Source organism: Oncorhynchus tshawytscha, linkage group LG10 (assembly GCF_018296145.1).
Source record: "Oncorhynchus tshawytscha isolate Ot180627B linkage group LG10, Otsh_v2.0, whole genome shotgun sequence".
In the NCBI taxonomy this organism is placed as follows: domain Eukaryota; kingdom Metazoa; phylum Chordata; class Actinopteri; order Salmoniformes; family Salmonidae; genus Oncorhynchus; species Oncorhynchus tshawytscha.
The window spans coordinates 9,554,589-9,575,181 of NC_056438.1; the positions used below are offsets into that span (position 1 = coordinate 9,554,589).

The following is a 20,593-nucleotide window of genomic DNA, read 5'->3' on the forward strand; positions in this document are numbered from 1 at the left end:
TTCTCCAGTATGGTATTGCAGTCTCCCTCCATCCCAATTATTCATGATAAAGTCCCCTCAAAATCATTGTAGGGTTGAAGGATAGGCAGCCCACAAATTACTTAGATTTTCCAATCAAAAATGATTTCAAAGTTTAAAAAGCCATACAACACGATGCAAAATGACCACTTTTAATAATTTACACTGATCCTTTTACATAAACAACCCTTAGCCGTGATATATTGGCCATATACCACCCCCCCCCCCAGGACTTATTGCTAAAATATCTCCTAAAAGCCAATTTACACTAAAAAGAAAACACATATGCATACATATTATTATTATTATTATTTATTTATTTTTTTAAATCGGCACCACATGTGTAATGCAGACCAAGTCCAGGATTAAACAGTATACAAGACACCCACCCACTACCCCATAGTGGTAAACACCCACCCACTACCCCATAGTGGTAAACACCCACCCACTACCCCATAGTGGTAAACACCCACCCACTACCCCATAGTGGTAAACACCCACCCACTACCCCATAGTGGTAAAGATTACTAGACTACATCCAGAACATTCTGAAACCAGATCAGAACCCAGGTTCAGTCATTGTAGCCATCGGTCCATGGTCAAGCCCCCACCCAGACACCCTCCCTCCAGGCAGGCAGCCCACCTTACCCCTGCCCCAACCATAAGAGTAGGCTTGTCAGTGTCTGCCCAACCCACAGGAGAACCGATGGGAGGCCAGACCTTGATCCAGCCCAGAGCAAAGGACAGGATTGCCACCTGACTTTGAGACACAAATTCATCATTTACAACATTCCAGAATGCTTCATGTGGAAGGAGCCTTAAGATTCCGTCTAAAGTCACACCTTTCCAAACCCTGCAGACACCAGGACCTCAACCAGGGGGGCAGAAACCTAGAGGGAGAAAGTAGGAAACCATGAAGTGACATTGTAAGACCTTGTAGTCAGACATGAGATCAGTCTATAGCAGTGAATTCTACTCCTGGGGACACAAAACTGGCAACAAGTGTTTCCCCCCCCCAAGAACTAGGCTTAGGTGGTATCCCAGAGTATTTCAGAAACAGAGTTTCACCAATAACATTAGGGTCTGATTATTCAAGAAAGATGAAAGATCAGAATTGAGCTGTCAGTCTAAACGAAGCCTTACATCTGTCCCAAGAACCAGGATTGCAAAACACTGCTCTAGAGTATAGATCAGTTCAGTAACCAATCAGTCAGCTTAACATCAGACTGGGGCGGTAACAGGAAATCATCACTTCTACATGATAAAGGACAGAAGTCAAGTCGATCACACACACCTTGAGGTAGTTCAGTAACAGGCATCTTCTAGTGACCAGTCTGGTACCACCATCAGGACCTGAAGGAGGGGAGTCTAAATAAACATGCTGAACAGCACTACATTAAAGACTGCTTTATTGTCTGATAGATCAGAGGACTAACCAATCAGCTGGGGAGGGAACACGACTAACTAAAAGACCACTGATCCTAGACCAGCACAATCACCCGAGAGACTAAATATGGGAAAGTGTTGACAAGGGCCCCGTACATCAAGACAAGAATATAGTTATTTGGAAGACAGTATTCTAACTTCAATCCTGCTTAAACGATTGATGGTAACGCAAGACTATATAAACTGACTACATCCTGAGTGGCCCATCCATCCCAATGATTTGTGCTGCTACTAGCATTTCATACTTCTTGATATTAAACCAAATAGCAGCCATTTTGGATCAACAATGCAAAGCCAACAGCCATTTTGTGTGAGTCTCTGGTCCCATCAGACAGTTGGTAACCCCAACCAGCTGTCCCGTTGTTGCCCTGGCAACGCCAGTGGGTCCACCATCGCAGGTTCTGTCGTCGACGGTGCGTGTGTCATCAATAAGAGCCAGAGTCACCACAACTACCAAACCTCAACTGTTCCCTCTCGTTTGCAGTGAGTTATAACACTAGACTGGTTATAGCTTGTGGATAAGGCAGAGGATCTGTTTCTTATCTAATGACTAGAGATTCATTTCCCATGATAACCAAAACTCACCATTCTAGTTGGAATCACGGCTTCCTGTTCAGCCACAATACAGAGGAAACCTAAGACAAAAGCTTCAAGATAAGGTCTTGGTGGGGACCAGATATGATGGCACAAGGGGGTTAGACAACATATGTAGCCTTTATGACAGGTTACGTAGCCCTCTGCTGAAGTCAGCTATTCCTTTTCTCAACAGGAGTTCAGACGAACGACATTCCAAAGAGAATATTCATCATGTTCAGCAGAGGGACGGAGAGAACTACATAATATTTGGTATGAAGTTTCCCAGATGTCCCTCACGAGTTTTACCAAATGTACCCAAGTGGCCAAATTGGTCCATTTTAAAGTACATACCTATAGAGAACATATTAAAATACTTCAATAATAAAGTTAACACACTCCCAGGAATGTCAAACGTAATGGATCATTAGCATCCCTACATAAAAGTTACTAAACAGGAGACGCAAGGAGAACGCTGATCCAATGCCTCCCAAAACACAGAAGTGAACGATTTAAGATAAAACGGCCAAGTTAGCAGCCAACACTGATCTAATGTCAGAAGTGTTCACACCACAAAGGGAGAAAACAAAACAACTATTTACAACGAGAGTATTTAGAACACCCACAGTCCTCTACACCTGATTGAGCTGCTGATGCCAAGGCCCATAGCAGTTTCTCTCTGTTGTAAAGCAGAGGGTAACAGCGCAAGTAGTGCAGGTGATGGGAGATTTCCTGTGGCACATAGTACAACGACGCCTCCCTACTGTGCCCTTTTGGCCCTGAGGCACATTCAGGTCTGCACTGATGTATTTTGGCAGGTGAACATCACTGGAGGCAGGAGAAGAGGGGACAGAGGTAGAGGGGACAGAAGGTGCTGCAGTGGTCTTTGTGCCATAGTCAGCAAGCTCCTGGATGAGCAGCTCTCTGAAGGCTAGCTGTGTCATGGGGGTCTTTCCACAGCTCTTGGCCATTTCCTTCTGGAGGATGAATGCATTCACCACAGCAATGTCGATGAAGTGATAGAACAATGTCTTGTACCATTTCATTGTCTTGTGGAGAACATTATAGTAGCCTATCAGCGCGTCTGACAGGTCCACACCTCCCATGCTCTTGTTGTAATCCTTCACAGCAGCTGGAACGGGGACATCTTTCTTGGTCCATGTCCCATTAGTGTCCTTCACACGCCTGCGGATGTGATCGCCGCTGTACGATTTGTGGATACTGGAGCACATGACCACCTCTCTGGCATCCATCCACTTTACAAAGAGCAGGTCATCTTTCCGAATCCATCGTATGGTCCCCCGTTCAGCCCTCTTAGGCATGTCGTTCACCTTTGTTTTGGGAAAACCCTCTCCGTTGGGACGAATGGTGCCACAAGACCATACATTCAGCTTCCTCAGGTCTGTAAACAGAGTCGGGCTTGTGTAAAAGTTATCCACGAACAGTTTGTAGCCCTTCCCAAGCAGTGGAAACTCCAATAATTTCATAACGGAATCATAACCAAGTCCCATACCGGTGGCCGAGATGGACTTCCCCTCATAAACAAAGAAATTCCAAGTGTAGGCACACGCAGAATCTGCCAAAACAAACAGTTTGTAACCCCATCTTGTTGGCTTGTTAGGCATATATTGTTTGATGCCAATTCTGGCCTTTGAGGCTACCATCCTCTCATCTATGGACAGGTTCTGGGAAGGCTGAAAATGGGTCTTGCAGGCCTCAACAATGCTGGAGTAGAGAGGTTTGATTTTGAAGAGCCTATCAAAGCCTGCTGTGCCCTTCTTCCTGTCATTGTTGTCATCAGCTTGTGGGTCACTGATATGAAGCGCTCGCGAGACAGTCAGAAACCTCTTACAAGACATGATAGTTGTGGGGAAAGGCAGTTGGTAGAGTCTTGAGCTTCTCCAGTAGTCCTTCAGGGTTTTCAACTTCACAAGCCCCATATAAATGACCAGTGAGATGTAACAGTACATGTCTTGGATGGAAATGGGCTTCCAGGCCTCTTTCTTGCCTGCTTGCTTCTTAGCCCCATACTTGTTGGTGTTAGACACAAGCGAATCAAGAACTGACAAGGAGAAAAACATCTGGAAAAGATTAAGGGGGCTGTACTTTCCAGTCATGTCCAGCTGAGGTCCTGGCTGCCTTTTAGGTCGAAATATTGGTCGACGTGGCTCCACATCATCCTCTAGCACAGTGCGCCAACGGTCCTCTCCCTCGGTTGTAGTTGCCGCTGGTACACCGGCCCTCCTCCGCTTCTGGTCTGGACTCATAACACCTCTAGATGGCCGGGTGGGTGTGGAGCCAGCGACAGCAGCAGGGGTCAGACTGGAGGAACCAGTTCCTACGTTTGAAGGAGTGTGGGATGGACTTGAATGTGGTATCTTTGGAGATGGCTCCCAGAGGTCATCAGAGTCTCTACCTCTATTAAGGATGAAAAATATAAAAACATGTTTAGAACTCAAGTTTCCTGTGACTTATTTTCAGGGAGTGAACACTGCATCAACACATCAAATGCACAACACTCATCTATATTATGTAGAGTTTGGGGAACACAATCACTAATGAAACATGTGGACCAATAGGCAATAAGACATTGAAAAACAATAGCATGTCATAGCCAGCAGAAAATACACAGAGGCTATGCTAATACATTGTATGCCTCAGATCTATATAGCTATATAGAAATATCTCAAATGAATATGCAACCATTTAAACAGCTGCATTAGCATGAGATGCAAAAACCTATTTTACTTACTGATCCAAAAGGGGATCCTCTCCTTCCAAAAACATTTCTTCTTCACTGGAATCAAAACTGGACTCACTCATGGAGTCCTCATCCATTAGTTCTGTGTCACTCTCCCAGTCAATTTCCACAATGTTCTCATCCAAATTATTTGTAAACTTGGACTTCGATGTAGCTTTTCCACTAGTAGTAGCCATGTTTTCTTTTTTTAGTTTTGAGAAAAGTTTGCAGAAGAGAACAAACCACTGAGTATGATTAACTACCGTGAGTCCTGTTTGCTTTCACCAGAGAATGAACACTGTTGCCCACAGCAGCATGATGGTTGTTTGCAGTACAAAAGACGTTCACATTCCGCTGGAAAGCCCAGCTCATTGGCTATCTAGCTAGACCGCTTTCAAAATGATAGGTGGTCCTTGGACCAAGACTCTGTCAATCAAGTGAACACCGCTGGTCTCATTGGTGCCTAACGACAGCTTACCTTCATGAGGCTAATTGACATGTGTAGCCAATATGTCTGAAGGGAATGTATCAAAACAAGTTGCATTGATAAGTGTGTTGTTGTGCGCTATCCAAACAATAGCATGGTATTTTGTCCCGCTGTAACAAACATGTAAGCTTTCTGACGATAGAAGACATGTCGATGTCCCGGAAAAGTTGGCTGTTATTTCGAAAGCCTTTCTAGGTCACATACTGAGCAGCAGCTGTCCAGGTTTCAGGACACTGATCCTGTAGAGGTTTAAAAGCAGCCCAGAACAGCCATCTTGTTTCAGGACAGTCAACTGTAAAAAATAAAATAAAGAGGACATTTAACTAGACTCCTCTGCAGGGTGTCAGGTTATTTAACATCAACAGGAATTCAGACAAACGAGATTCTAAAAAGGTTTATCATGTGGTTGCAGAGAACAATTGTTATTCTGGGAAAGACCTCCCTTTCTAGTGCACTACAACTGACTAGGGCCCTTAAAGCTCTGGTCAAAAGTAGTGCACTATAGAGGGTGCCATTTGGGACAGTTTCAGATCCACAACTTACCAGTATGTTGGAGTCCACACTGCAATTCCACTGACCACAGCACTCAGACCCTGAAGAATGAAAGGCAAACATTTTATTAGTGTGACGATTGAGGAATCGATGACTAACTGCAGCACTATATACAGTCACTCAGCAGTTCATGTCGATTCACATCGGTTCAAAGTGAGCTAAGATTGTCATCATTGGGACTGTAGCATCTTCAAGTGACTGGTTCCACGGAGTCATGTCACTCAACCCACATTAGCTACAGTCACTCAGTAGTTCATGTCGTTTCAAAGTGAGCGAAGTTAATCATCATTGGGACTGTAGCACATCACGGTAGCCATAGAAACTAAACAGTCATTCCAAGAAGTCATCTTGTACAGTTGACCAGCCAAAAGGTGAAAGAGTCTGCATCCAAAGTCACCCCCTATTCCCTTTATAGTGCATGGGTCCTGGTCTAAGGTAGGGCACTATAAAGGGAAGTGGGGTACTATTTCAAATTATGTCAGTGTCTTAACATTACACCAACCGGGATTTTCACAAAGCGCATCAGTCTCGCGGTCTGGAATCAGGTATTCTATAAAGAGAATAATAAAATAACGTCATAGTTTGGCTTCTATGCGAGGATAGAAGGTTCTTAAATAAAGCCCACCAGATCAAAGATTATCTTCACAAAAAGATATATATTTATCCGACATATTCTTGTCTTTGAGGATCATCATTTACAGACAGTCACTTATGGGTCAGTTACCACATCCTGAACGTCCACCTCAAAGGGCACTTCCCCATTTAGCTGTGAATCCATGACCGTTTGCCAAGTGCACAAAGACATACTTAGGGATTTTGGGCAGAGGACCTTATGTCAGAGTCCAGTATGAGGTAAATTAAATGTAGTTTTGCAAGCCAATGCTAACTAAAGCTAGCACAATGACTGGAAGTCTATAGGTATGTTCTAGCATGCTAGCTGACAACCACATACTTCATAGCTGCGCTAATGCTAGTTAATATTCGCTTATGAAACTACCTTTAACTTCTCTCATAAATGGACACAAATTGTATCCACTGATTTGGGAAGTAGATTAAGGCCTCTGCCAAAATCCTGAAGTATCCCTTGAAGGTGAAGGGCTGAGAAGCAGGACACAGCCAGGAGGAAAATTACAGAGGTCCATTTATGAACAGGCAACGTGCGGGCATATAGAACCCGATATTGGTATCATCGCTAACAGAACCTTATTTCCAATACCGTGTAACGAACGCTAACCCCATTACGTACAAACGTGCGCAACCGCGACATTCAAACGAGGATGCAAAGAAAACGAATGTGACTGTTGACATCACAATCTGGGTTGTGAACTACATTTCTATTCAAGAGTTGATTGACATGGTACTGGCTCTATAGTATTGGAGAAAAGATGGGGGGGGGACTGACCCCCTCCGACGATGTATGTTATATCGTGACGTGTCATGGCGTAACGTACAGCACGCATAAAGCAACTCATTCTGTCTTACAGCCTCTCTCCACCTTCACCATTTAAAAACAAGAAAGGGACAGGATAAGGGGGGGATACCTAGTCATTTTTTGCATCATCGCTGCAAGCTAGCATGACTCTCAAAAGACGCTGTTTACTTCTGAAGATCACTTTAGCACCGCCGTAAAAAAACTAATTCAACAAACCTTCAAATAGGCATGTAATGACACATTATTTCAACTCTTTATAGGGATTTAATTACATTTTAAAGGCGATAAGGTGATTAAAGTTGGACAGGTCGAGTGAAAAATGAAGTTTCCCCACATGACATCTCTTCTCACCATCATACCCTGACTACACCGCTCGTGTCACGTGTGAGTGTTGCAAAATAGATTCCAAAATGTATGTTATTCAATTATTGCACCCACACTGCTCACGCACGTCAATGAGCTTCTGCGTTGCCAAGGGCTCAAATAGATGTCATTCCTATTTCTGACGCAGACACCCTGCAAGTCCCGCCTCTCCCATCTCCTCATTGGTTTATAGAAGCAGGTACCTACCTGCCATTTCCTCATTGGTTAAACCCACGTGGGTGATTGAAAGACGAGCTGTGTTGCTGGTTGTCGTGGTAACATTATGGAAGTTTAGATGCCAATCACCGTATAAGTTCAAATATGAAAAAGCCTGGAAGGAGGAGAGGTGACTTGAAACGATTCGGTTGACCGTTTTATGTGTAGATTAATTGTCAGAGTAGAGGGAGGACCTTGTGCATTTCAGGTAGAATAACAACTCAATGTTTATATCCCAGGACAAATGGGTTAGCAACAGCAAGCTAGTTAAAAAGAACAAATTAGCTAGCAAGTGCATGTTTCATGCTTTTCGACCTGTCCCCAAATTAATCTAATTGGTTCAGAGTTTGTTTTGATATTTTAATCTGCGTGTAGTGATCACGTGGTGTGGGGGGACAAAATACATTTATGAGCGATGGCGCAGCCGGTTTAACTTCCCCACCCGCTATTTTTAAAGAGACCCGGCAGAGCTCATTGCCTTCTTGAATCAAGCAGAGATGGGCATCATGAAGGGCTCATCATTTTGTTGGAAAGGGGAGAAATGGCGCTTTACAAATGGTATTGATATTACAGTTGATCTGAAAGTATTACGTTTTCTGGGCGCTAAAATAGTTAGTTTACCTTACAACTTTTGACCAGAGCAATGTTCATTTTATTTACCTAGGCAAGTCAGTTAAGAACAAACTCGTATTTACTATGATGGCCTACCAAAAAGCCTCCTGGGGAGGGGAGCTGGGATTGTTTTTTTTATTTTATTTTTTAATAAGACAACACCACACCCAGTGATAACAACCAAGCAATTTTGTTGCTAGATTTAGCAACTTTCCCCCCAATCATCACCTAGCAACACATTTAGCTACTTTTTAAAATGTATTTGAAACTTTTAGCAACTTTTGAAGTGACTCAAAGCTAAAATGCACACATTTTCCCTCTAAATGTCACAAAAACGATTCTCAGTCACAACACACGCGCCCGGCTGCAGAAGTGCATTGTGAGTGACGTCACCAGCAGGCGTTCAGCTCGTGCAGAAGCAGCTGCAATTTCAGTAAAATTGAAAATCATTGTTGGCTGACTGCAGCATCAGTAGTACGGGTTCGACGAGACAAACCCAATGAATATAGTTGGTCACGAATGTTTGATCTTGAACAGAACTTACATAAATCAACATGTCTCAATCAAAATTGTACAGCCAGAAGTACAGGAAAGAGTGAGTCTGTACCTGAACAAAATGTAAAATCAATTCCAGTAAGATTGTGTATTCTGCGTCACATGACCCTGCCTCTAGCAAGTTACCCTGAAAATTAGTTGGCAACACTGGCCACACCACTACATAAAGAGACCTAAAACAAGAGCATGGTACAAACATTGGGCACAGACAACGTGCAGGCATATACAACCCGATATCGGTAGCGTCGCTAATGGAACCTTATTTCCAATACCGTTTGACGTTACTACTTTTGAGCAGATCAATGCTAATCAGTGATACACTATTGAGAATAGGGTACCATTAGCGCAGCAACGAGTCGAATTAGGGGCCAAATGCTACTCAAATACTCAGAATCTGGTACGTTTCTTCTTCAAAGGCTGATTCGTTAAGAGAGTGATGGTGCAGTCACTAATAACTGGGGAGCTAGCCTACTAGCTAACACCAACATGACACGTGGTAAACCAGGTGATAACAAAAAAAACCAAACTGGCCAGTTGGCAAACTAACGCTCGCTTGCATCGTTTTACTGCCGCAAATGTGAGTCATTGTACCATGCATGGCAGACATTTCAGTAATATGCAGCTTACCTGAGATGCATATTCTCTACCGAGTCAACGGCATCTTGAAAGGAGTAAATGAAAGTTTAAACACACTGAGGAGAAACTCCAACAACTCTCTCTCTCTCACGTGAATGAAAATCCATGAATAACCAGCTGTTGATGTCGCTGTCCAGTCTCCTACTTCTTCTTCTATGGTATAATGGCGTTCGCAACAATTAAATGTGCATTCCGCCACCTACTGTGCCGGTGGATAATACGGATCCCAAAAAACTAAAACATTTGGGTAAAAATAAAATATCATACAAACTACCAACAAAGAAATTAACTAAATAAAATCAACCTGCTTCTCTGTAAAAAACCTAATTCTAATCAGGTCCAACACATCCCCAGAAGCCTCCTGTAAGGAAAGGACATTTCTGGTGACATAAGTCCTTGTTATCGTGCTTCTTCAAAATCTTCTCGGATGCAAAATATATGATATCCAGCTTCTTGGAAACTTGTCCTGTACAATTAATCACTGTGGCTATAAATGCCACAAAATCCACCTTCACAATGAGTTTATCCAGATCAACTGGCTATGTGTGCCTTTTTAAAAATGTATGTAGTTCTGTCCTTGAGCTGTTCTTGTCTAATGATGTTCTGTATTATGTTTTGTGTGGACCCCAGGAAGAGTAGCTGCTGTTTTTGCAACAGCTTATGGGGATCTTAATAAAATACCAAATTCTTAAAACACTAGCAACTGGTTGAATTGCATCCACTGCTATATCGTCAACACTGTTGCCTCTTGCCCCTTTGACTCTCTTCACAGCCTCCACATAGGAGACCGGCTGAGCAGCCCTGATCTTTGACACCTTGACCTCCTTCACCCTAACAGGGCACTCAGGGAAGTCCGGAGTATGATCCCCACCACAGATGCAACATTTTCCATTCACAGATTCTTCAATATCATTCTTTTCTCATCTGCTAACATTTGACATGTGACCATATCCTTTACAATTTCCAAACTGTAATGTTTCACACCTAAGAGAACACAGTACCCCCCTATACACAGACACACACACACAGACTCCCACACAATTTCTGTGTTTTTGTCATCAGTGGGTTGGAAAAACATTGTTTGATAACTTTGATTTCATGTCTAATACTTGTATTCATATTATTACTGTGTGTGTGTGTGTGTGTAGGCCCTGGGTCTGGATGACATTAAGACCCACCACTGGTGTATCATCGGCTGCAGTGCTGTGACAGGAGAGAACCTACTGACTGGAGTAGTACTTCACTGCAGATTAACATCCTGGGTGTTGCATTAATAAAACACATCTGAAGAAGCTTCAGTGTTTCTCAACCTCCGCTCTGTGGGATGTTGTTAGCTGACAACATAATCAGTTCTATAATGCTAGTTTTAGGGGAAGTTTCCCAGACAGATGCTTCTCAGTCCAGGACCAGGGTTAATTGGTTTCCAGTCTGGGTACCAGGACTAGGGTTAATTGGTTTCCAGTCTGGGTACCAGGACCAGGGTTAATTGGTTTCCAGTCTGGGTACCAGGACTAGGGTTAATTGGTTTCCAGTCTGGGTACCAGGACCAGGGTTAATTGGTTTCCAGTCTGGGTACCAGGACCAGGGTTAATTGGTTTCCAGTCCAGGACCAGGGTTAATTGGTTTCCAGTCTGGGTACCAGGACCAGGGTTAATTGGTTTCCAGTCTGGGTACCAGGACCAGGGTTAATTGGTTTCCAGTCCAGGACCAGGGTTAATTGGTTTCCAGTCTGGGTACCAGGACCAGGGTTAATTGGTTTCCAGTCTGGGTACCAGGACCAGGGTTAATTGGTTTCCAGTCCAGGACCAGGGTTAATTGGTTTCCAGTCTGGGTACCAGGACCAGGGTTAATTGGTTTCCAGTCCAGGACCAGGGTTAATTGGTTTCCAGTCTGGGTACCAGGACTAGGGTTAATTGGTTTCCAGTCTGGGTACCAGGACCAGGGTTAGTTGGTTTCCAGTCTGGGTACCAGGACCAGGGTTAATTGGTTTCCAGTCTGGGTACCAGGACCAGGGTTAATTGGTTTCCAGTCTGGGTACCAGGACTAGGGTTAATTGGTTTCCAGTCTGGGTACCAGGACTAGGGTTAGTTGGTTTCCAGTCTGGGTACCAGGACCAGGGTTAATTGGTTTCCAGTCCAGGAATAGGGTTAATTGGTTTCCAATCCATGACTAGGGTTAATTGGTTTCCAGTCCAGGACTAGGGTTAATTGGTTCAGTCCAGGACTAGGGTTAATTGGTTTCCAGTCCAGGACTAGGGTTAATTGGTTTCCAGTCCAGGACTAGGGTTAATTGGTTTCCAGTCCAGGACTAGGGTTAATTGGTTTCGTCTGGGTACCAGTGTGTTTGTGTCGTCATGCCCCTGTACTGCTTGTCATGTCAAACAACAAGGAGGGGGATGACATCACAAAGCAGGAACACATTTTTATCAAGATACCGGTAAGCTTGAAATGTCTGTGGGTCTAATTGACTCAATGACCAAAACGCACATCAGCGTTTTGATTGAACTCAAACCAATTCATTTACGGTTGTTTATGAAAATGAGTTGGCTGACTCAGTGATGCTGCTGTGTCGTACCCCTGTCAGATCTGTTAGGCTGCTACTAGACAGTAGCATCATACTGAGTGATGTTTACAGCGGTTGGTTGGTTGGTTGGTTGGTTTTCTGCCAACCAGTGCCTCACTTCAATGCATCTGTTATTAAAATTCACTCCCCCCACCATGGTCAGTGTTGGTGTATAACTGTTCATTAAATTCAGTCACCCCACCATCATTAGTGTTGGTATATAACTATATTAAATTCAGTCACCCCACCATGGTCAGTGTTGGTGCATAACTGTATATTAAATTCAGTCACTCCACCATGGTTGGTGTTGGTGTATAACTGTATATTAAATTCAGTCACCCCACCATGGTTAGTGTTGGTGTGTAACTGTATATTAAATTCAGTCACCCCACCATGGTCAGTGTTGGTGTATAACTGTATATTAAATTCAGTCACCCCACCATGGTTAGTGTTGTTGTGTAACTGTATATTAAATTCAGTCACCCCACCCCACCATGGTTAGTGTTGGTGTGTAACGGTTTGACTTCATGTCTTGAAAAGGTTTTAATTTCATGACTACAGAATAACAGCATAAAATACAGTTTTCCAGGGAGTTCTAGAAACCAGTTGAAGGACAACGCCATCCAAAAACCATCTCCTGGTATTTGCTTCATTAGTCCATTGTGACATCGTCCCAAAATGTTTTGCTTATCAACAATCAGGTTCTCAAGATATGTAACTTTCAAAATACACAAATCCCCATATGATGCATTTTGCAAATACCAAAAGACCGTTTTGGGGTGGAATTTTCCTTTAAGGAAAGCATGCATCAGTCGGGTGAAAGGTTGTTTGACACCATGTCCAATGTCAGACGAAGACCTTTTGAATGCCACAGAAAATACCAACCATCTGAGTGATTAAAGGAATTTTATACCAATAATCCTTTTACATACATTGTCGCAAACACTAATAGTCTTAATTCCTGATCAAATTTTGCCGAACCACTGTATGGCCGAAATTATAGGACTGTCGCATTCTGCTGCACTATCCCAGTTCACCACTAGAAACATACAGGTATTCTATCCAGTGGTGTTCTGCTGCACTATCCCAGTTCACCACTAGAGACATACAGGTTTTCTATCCAAGAACTGGAAGAGGGAAGATGTTGAAAAGTGCTTAGGTTTTTCTCTTTTTTAAATTAACATAACTCAGTTAAAAACAATTTCTTATATACAATGACGGCCTACCAAAAGGCCTCCTGCAGGGACGGGGCCTGGGACTAAAAAGAAATACAATATATCGGACAAAACACACAATCACCACAAGAGAGACAACACAACGTGCTTCTACACCTGCATTGCTTGCTGTTTGGGGTTTTAGGCTGGGTTTCTGTACAGCACTTTGAGATATCAGCTGATGTACAAAGGGCTATATAAATAAATTTGATTGTGATTTGATAGAGGCCTAAGACAACATAGCAAGGCAGCAACACAACACAGCATGGTAGCAGCACCAAACATGGTAACAGCACAAAACAATGTACAAACATTATTGGGCACAGACAACAGCACAAAGGGCAAGAAGGTGGAGACAATACATCACACAATGCAGACAGAATGAGGTTTGAGACGGATGGCAAGCAAGACTACCATTCGCTGAACAATGTGTCGTATTCAATTAACTAGGTAGACCAGACCCAGCTGCTATAGAGAGTAATAGTAATGGCATCTTGTTAGGCACAAACTGCCAAGGTTTGTTGGACAAATGCTCTGGGGAAATGTTTTTACATCAAGACTGAAAATAAGGTCTGTGGTAAACGCAGGCTTAAACCTTTCTGAGATCAGCTAACGTCATAGAATTGAAGCATTTGTACTCTAAAAGCACCTGTTATAATGGTCATATTTATTGATCTCAGAAAATGTGGAATCTCCTAAAAAGCCAATTTATGATTGACAGGAACATGTGATCGGTGCCATATGGATGGTGACGCAGACCAGTACTGAACGGCGCACAATATTAACTGTACAGTCGTGGCCAAAAGTTGAGAATGACACAAATATACATTTTCAATGTCTGCTGCCTGTTTGTATGATGGCAATTTGCAAATACTGCAGAATGTTATGAGTGATCAGATGAGTTGCAATGTCACGTAGAGTAGGCCAGATGGCTAAACTGGATAACCTAACCTCTATAAAAATAAAAAGATGGCGGAACCGCAAAAGTTCTTCTGTGCAAAGGTGTTTATTTACAAGTGATTCCGGAACAGAAAACAACAGTACTGCCATCAACGTCTACCTTATGGGACAGCTTAACAACAATGCTGCACCATCCACAGCTCAATCCAAAAATTCCCCCTTAGAGACTGGAGAGAGGCTCCTTTTGTAGGGCTAGCCCCTCCCCTCAGAACAATTAACCCTAATTAATTAATCAATTAACAATACAAACCTACATTTTCCATGAACTAAACATACTAAAGGATATACATTGCAACACTGTTTTAAACAATATCACAACATAACATTTACAACATTACATCATTACTGACAATATCTTTCAATGAGCCATTTGGGACAGGCACTATAAAGCCAACCCAATTCCCTTAGCTCGGGTCCTTTTCCAGCATACCCAGAAGCTACAGAGATGGAGAGAGAGGAACAGAACAAACAAACAATGCGCTCATCCACAACATTGATAAGTATAATAATTATTGTATCTCTCAAACATGAACATTGACAAGTGTGAAATGCATGCACCAAGACAGAAGTTAAATTGTGTGTCGACCCACATTGTTAACTTATGGTATAATGGCGCAGGGAGGAGTGATGAATATGTGCGCGTTAAAGAACCAAATGCTGCCCGCGGCCAGTGACGGACTTCTACGTCACTGCCCGCGGCCAGTGACGGACTTCTACGTCACATGCAATTAATTGCAAAGTCCCTATTTGCCGTGCAAATTAACTGAATCCAGAAAAAGTTTTTATTTCACCTTTATTTAACCAGGTAGGCTGGTTGAGAACACCTTTATTTAACCAGGTAGGCTAGTTGAGAACAAGTCCTCATTTACAACTGCGACCTGACCAAGATAAAGCAAAGCAGTGTGAGCAGAGTTACACTTGGATTAAACAATTAAGTCACTAAGTCACTTTTTCTACCATCTTCCCGATTGTTTGGGGCAATCCTCAAGAGGCGGGTGAAAAAACAAAACCAAAATTCTGACAACCATATGAAATGCTTGTAATTATACTTCACTATTCCATAGTAACATCTGACAAAATATATCTGAAAACACTGAGCAAAGCTAACTTCAGAAATTAATATTTGCGTCATTTATGCGCCTTTTTTTCCCCTCCTGTTAATCGCCAGAATTCTAATGTAAATCCGGGATTGGGCTCAATCTGTGTCCGGGAAACTAGCCTCATGAGCTAACACTGAATTACCTTGTCAGAGCCCAAATTCTTTGCCACTAACAGTTCGCATTAATACTATTGGTTGACGGTAGGGCTTGTATTAACTCACTTCCTTAATAGCTCTGCATTGCTCCACGAAATCACCGTAAATGCTTGACGACAAACGCAAACAAATCGACCACGCAGCGCCTTTAACCCTCGTTCTCACTGATCACAAAAACCTCCCTTCCACCATAGTAATAGTTGAACGAACCAGAGGTTCCGGAAATACAAGCCGGCACATTGGTGTCCGTCATAACCATGCAGTTACATACCGCAATTTTCTTTGACCCAATGGTAAAGGCCTGAGTTAACACTATCCACCATCTTTGGTGGTATTGGTAGAGTCGTAGCTGAATTTATTCAATATAAGGTCTATCCCATTGTGTTAGAGCTTACTACATGACTAAACATTGTGCTCACAACATTTTCAAAAACAAAGAATTACCTTAGTCAAGTTCCTATAGCCAGTGAGAAGTCAAATATCCAGGTTTAAAAATTTGAATAACATGCGATGATTGAAATCATTGTTCAGTATTGAAATCAGAACACCACACGGTTCATTAAAAATGGCCAAATTAAACTACCACCAAGAAAGAAAAATAGGACAAGTATTAATTTGTAGGTTTATTACACATCAGAACAGTCACAGGGTTGAATTGACTTGGCCTGGTTTCCCCCACTTCCTTGCTGACCAATCAGGAGTGCAAGAGGTCTTGCAGGTGTAAAACAGGAGAGCTAGAGAGGAAAAGTGTGAGAATTAAACCCTGGTGATACTGTAGGGACTAAAACACAAGGTATGAGATGACTTGATCAGAGATGAACCAATCAGTCAGCGTTACATCAGACTGGGGCGGTAATGATGACTCATCACATCAGAGTATGTAGTGTAGAACACATTGCATGGGTCAGTGTGATGATCCAAGACGAACATTCAACAGAACATGAACATCTTCCTAATATTGATCTGCCCCCTTTTCCATTACAACACATATACACTGAGTGGTCAATACATTAACCAGACCAGGTGAAAGCGAGCCCTTATTGAAGTGACTGGTTAAATACAAGGATTGTGTACCACTCAGAGGGTGAATGGGCAAGACAAAGGATTTAAGATCCTTTGAATGAGGTATGGCAGGTACCAGGCACACCGGTTTGTATCAACTGAAACACTGCTGGGTTTGTCAAGCTCAACAGTGTCTCATGTGCATCAACTCTGGTCCACCACCCAAAGGACATCCAGCTAACTAGACTCCAATGCCGACCCACAGTTGTCACGGGCCAACATCCCTGTGGAACGCTTACAGACCCCTTGTAGACAACAGGCTGTTCTGAGGGTAAACTCAATATTAGGAAGGTGTTAATGTCCTCTATACTCAGTGTATTATAATAACACTACACACCTTCAAACTCCACCAGCACAGCAACACTTCAGCAGCCAACCAGATCTAAACAAACAGAACAGTTTTAAAACCAAATAATCCCCATCTTAGATCACGAGACTACATCCAGAACATTCTGAAACCAGATCAGAACACTAGTTCAGTCATTGTAGCCATCCAGCAGTCCAGGGTCTGGGGTCAAGCCCCCACCCAGACACCCTCCCTCCAGGCAGGTAGCCCACCTTACCCCTGCCCCCAAGCATAAGAGCAGGCTTGTCAGTGTCTGCCCAACCCACAGGAGGACCGATGGGAGGCCAGACCTTGATCCAGCCCCAGAGCACAGATCTGACAACAGACTGGCACCAGAGAATTGCATCATTTACAACATTGCAGAATGCCTCATGTGGAAGGAGCCTTAAGATTCCGTCTAAAGTCACACCTTTCCAAACCCTGCAGACACCAGGACCTCAACCAGGGGGGCAGAAACCTAGAGGGAGAAAGTAGGAAAGCATGAAGTGACATTGTAAGACCTTGTAGTAAGACATGAGATCAGTCTTTAGCAGTGGATTCTAATCCTGGGGACCCAAAAATGTCAACAAGTTTAGGTGGTATCCCAGAGTATTCGGAAACGACCGGGGTTCAATAACATTTAGATTATTTCTCTGAAGTTTATATTTATTGCAACTTAAGGAAATAGCTGCAGTCAACATTAGGGTCTGATTATTCAAAAATAATTAGTGAAAGATCAGAAATGAGCTGTAAGGAACGAAGCCTTACATCTGTCCCAAGAACCAGGATTGTGAAACACTGCTCTAGAGTATAGATCAGTTCAGTAACCAATCAGTCAGCTTAACATCAGACTGGGGCGGTAACAGGAAATCATCACTTCTACATGATAAAGGACAGTTAATGGTAACAGATCAAGTGAAAGTTGATCCTACACACCTTGAGGTCGTGCAGCAACAGTTCTCCAGTGGCCAGGCTGGAACAGTCAGGACCTGGAAGGAACAGATCCCTAATTAAACATTATGCAGAAGTACATTAGGTACTGCAGACTATAAGCAGAGCATTCTGAAATGAGATCAGACTTGTGTTCAGTTATTGTAGCCATCCAGCCAGTGGTCCAAGGTCTGGCTCCAAGCTCCCCACCCAGACACCCTCCCTCCAGGCAGGCAGCCCACCTTACCCCTGTCCCTGGACAGGAGCAGGCTTGTCAGTGTCTGCCCAACCCACAGGAGGGCCGATGGGAAACCTGGGTTGATGCCAGCCACAGAGCACCGGACAGAAGCCAATCAACTGTTAAAAAGGCTTCATCACAAACAGCATTCCAGAATGTTCCATTTGGTGGGTGTGCTGTAGCAAAGCTTTCATGGGAGGTGTAGTTCCCTCAGTGATGTTAATGAGTAGGTAGAAGGTAGGTGGAGTTTGTAGCAAGTGCAAGAGGTGCAGGGTCAGTGAGTGAAGATGCTGTAAAAACAATCATACACACCTTCCTGAAGACTGCAGACCCACAAGGACATCAACTGGGGGAGGAGAGTTGAGGGATTATTAAGTGATATTGTAAGAACTAGTGGTCAGACATTAGATCAGTCAACAGCACAGCATTAACTAATCTTGGGGACCCAACCATACTCTGGGTCCCAGGACCAGAACACACCGCTAGAGAGTAGATCAGTTCAGTAACCAATCAGTCAGCTTAACATCAGACTGGGGCGGTAATAAGAAATCATCACTTCTACCAACAGGTGGCACCATTATTAATTTCACATCTATTATTCAGTCTTGTCCTTGAATCGTCTTGATACATTTTCCCACCACACTAGTGACTGATTCTACTTCCTCATGTTGTGCCTTGCGTTCAGCCAGGAGTGGACAGACTGCTGCAGTCATTGTCTGAACATCAGGAAGTAGCATAGATTGCAGTTGATAAGTGAAATAATCTGCCAGCTGGTTGTGCTACACTTCTACTCACAATAACTTGAATTACACACCTTCATTCACTGTCACAGCAAAGAGCTTCCTTCTAGTGGCCAGTCTGGTACAACAGTCAGGACCTGGAGGAGGAGATTTTCTATCTGTATTAATGTGATTAACTGCAGTACAGCAAAGTAGCCCCACCTCTATAGATCAGTTCAGTAACCAATCAGTCAGCTTAACATCAGACTGGGGCGGTAACCGGAAATCATCACTTCTACATTATAGAGGACAGAAGTCAAGTCGATCATACACACCTTGAGGTAGTTCAGTAACAGGCATCTTCTAGTGACTTGTCTGGTACCACCATCAGGACCTGAAGGAGAGGAGTCTAAATAAACATGTTGAACATAACTACATTAAAGACTGCTTTTTTGTCTGAGTTGCTATCCCACAGCTATCTAAAAGACCCAAGACCAGCACTACCACCCTGAGAGACAAAATAAGGGAAGGTGCTGACAAGTGCCCTGTACTGCATCAGGACTACCACTAGTAGTAGCAGCACAAAACACACGCGACAACTAGCATGACATGAATGATTCTCCATATTAAATCTAATAGCAGCCATTTTGGATCAACAATGCAGAGCCAAATGCTATTTTGTGTGGGTCTCTGGTCCCATCAGACAGTTGGTAACCCCAACCAGCTGTCCCCTTGTTGCCCTGGCAACGCCAGTGGGTCCACCTTTGCAGGTTCTGTCGTTGACGCAGGGCGTAAGACGCGTGCGGGTGTCATCACTAGGAGCCAGAGTCACCACGACTACCAAACATCAACTGTTCCCTCTTGTTTGCAGTTAGTTTTTACACTAGACGGGTTATAGCTTGTGGCTAAGGCAGAGTCTCTGGTTAAGAAACATGGACTAGATTCATTACCCATAACAATTACCAAACGTACTCATTAACCAAAACTCACCAGTCTAGTTGGCATCACGGCTCCCTGTTCAGCCATATACATAAGAACCTAGGAAGATATAAGCTTCAGGTTACAGTCTTGGTGGGGACCAGATATGAGGGCACAAGGAGGGGGTTAGACATAACATATGTAGCCTTTATGACAGGTTACGTAGCCCTCTGCTGAAGTCAGCTATTCCTTTTCTCAACAGGAGTTCAGACGAACGAGATTCCAAAGAGAATATTCATCATGTTCAGCAGAAGGTTGGGAGGGCTAAAACATGCCGCGTTCAGCTAAACTATACAAGTAAAAGTTAACAAGCTGTGTAAATATCAATACAATAACCTATAAAGAGCCACTTGGGACAGTTTCAGAACCACAACTTACCAGTATGTTGGAGTCCACGCTGCAATGCAACTGACCACAGCACCCAAACCCTGAAGAACGAAAGGCAAACATTTTATTAGTGTGATGATTGAGGAATCGATGACTAACTGCAGCACTATATACAGTCACTCAGCAGTTCATGTCGTTTCACATCGGTTCAAAGTGAGCTAAGATTGTCATCATTGGGACTGTAGCATCTTCAAGCGACTGGTTCCAGTCATGACAACCCATGTCACTGGTCCCTATACAGTGGACTACTGATTGACGAGACCAACTGGCCATACTGTATTGTGACCTGCCCGATGCGCCACTCAGGAGCCATTCACAAGGAATAAGGTGCCC

At 43.4% G+C, this 20,593-nt stretch overlaps 1 protein-coding gene, 1 long non-coding RNA gene, 8 other non-coding genes and 1 pseudogene across 12 annotated transcripts in view; all 11 read right to left on the bottom strand.

Annotated features, from left to right (window-relative positions):
• Positions 1 to 471: 471 nt before the first annotated feature.
• Positions 472 to 9,766, bottom strand: LOC112264918 (piggyBac transposable element-derived protein 4). The gene is made up of 6 exons (XM_024441838.2): positions 9,622 to 9,766; positions 5,808 to 5,857; positions 4,790 to 5,556; positions 2,050 to 4,455; positions 1,313 to 1,371; positions 472 to 908 (listed from the first exon to the last, which is right to left on the bottom strand). The coding sequence occupies exons 3-4, from the start codon at positions 4,972 to 4,974 to the stop codon at positions 2,670 to 2,672; spliced, it is 1,971 nt and encodes a 656-aa protein (XP_024297606.1). The 5' UTR covers positions 4,975 to 5,556; positions 5,808 to 5,857; positions 9,622 to 9,766; the 3' UTR covers positions 472 to 908; positions 1,313 to 1,371; positions 2,050 to 2,669.
• LOC112266235 lies at positions 1,208 to 1,277 on the bottom strand. Its single transcript, XR_002955888.2, has one exon. It is a non-coding gene; the product is annotated as a small nucleolar RNA SNORD31 (small nucleolar RNA).
• LOC112266231 lies at positions 5,932 to 5,995 on the bottom strand. Its single transcript, XR_002955884.1, has one exon. It is a non-coding gene; the product is annotated as a small nucleolar RNA SNORD29 (small nucleolar RNA).
• A 6,465-nt stretch (positions 9,767 to 16,231) lies between the features above and the next one.
• LOC121847601 overlaps positions 16,232 to 20,593 on the bottom strand; it is a 6,738-nt gene continuing 2,376 nt past the window's right edge. The window contains exons 6-14 of one of the 3 annotated variants that reach the window (XR_006084445.1): positions 20,252 to 20,301; positions 19,886 to 19,933; positions 19,231 to 19,289; positions 18,972 to 19,053; positions 18,489 to 18,522; positions 17,945 to 17,997; positions 17,439 to 17,486; positions 17,021 to 17,065; positions 16,232 to 16,355 (exon numbers count right to left, since the gene is read on the bottom strand). This is a non-coding gene — a long non-coding RNA (uncharacterized LOC121847601). Of the gene's footprint in view, positions 16,356 to 17,020; positions 17,066 to 17,438; positions 17,487 to 17,944; positions 17,998 to 18,488; positions 18,523 to 18,971; positions 19,054 to 19,230; positions 19,305 to 19,885; positions 19,934 to 20,251; positions 20,302 to 20,593 lie in introns of all 3 variants that reach the window. The other 2 variants (XR_006084444.1, XR_006084443.1) reach the window with 2 other exon arrangements.
• Positions 16,425 to 16,498, bottom strand: LOC112266236 (annotated as a pseudogene).
• LOC112266234 lies at positions 17,823 to 17,892 on the bottom strand. Its single transcript, XR_002955887.1, has one exon. It is a non-coding gene; the product is annotated as a small nucleolar RNA SNORD31 (small nucleolar RNA).
• Positions 18,670 to 18,739, bottom strand: LOC121847672. The gene has a single exon (XR_006084493.1). It is a non-coding gene; the product is annotated as a small nucleolar RNA SNORD31 (small nucleolar RNA).
• Positions 19,126 to 19,195, bottom strand: LOC112266238. Its single transcript, XR_002955890.1, has one exon. It is a non-coding gene; the product is annotated as a small nucleolar RNA SNORD31 (small nucleolar RNA).
• Positions 19,590 to 19,716, bottom strand: LOC112266241. The gene has a single exon (XR_002955893.2). It is a non-coding gene; the product is annotated as a small nucleolar RNA SNORD22 (small nucleolar RNA).
• Positions 20,048 to 20,119, bottom strand: LOC112242404. The gene has a single exon (XR_002952493.1). It is a non-coding gene; the product is annotated as a small nucleolar RNA SNORD30 (small nucleolar RNA).
• Positions 20,376 to 20,439, bottom strand: LOC121847667. The gene has a single exon (XR_006084486.1). It is a non-coding gene; the product is annotated as a small nucleolar RNA SNORD29 (small nucleolar RNA).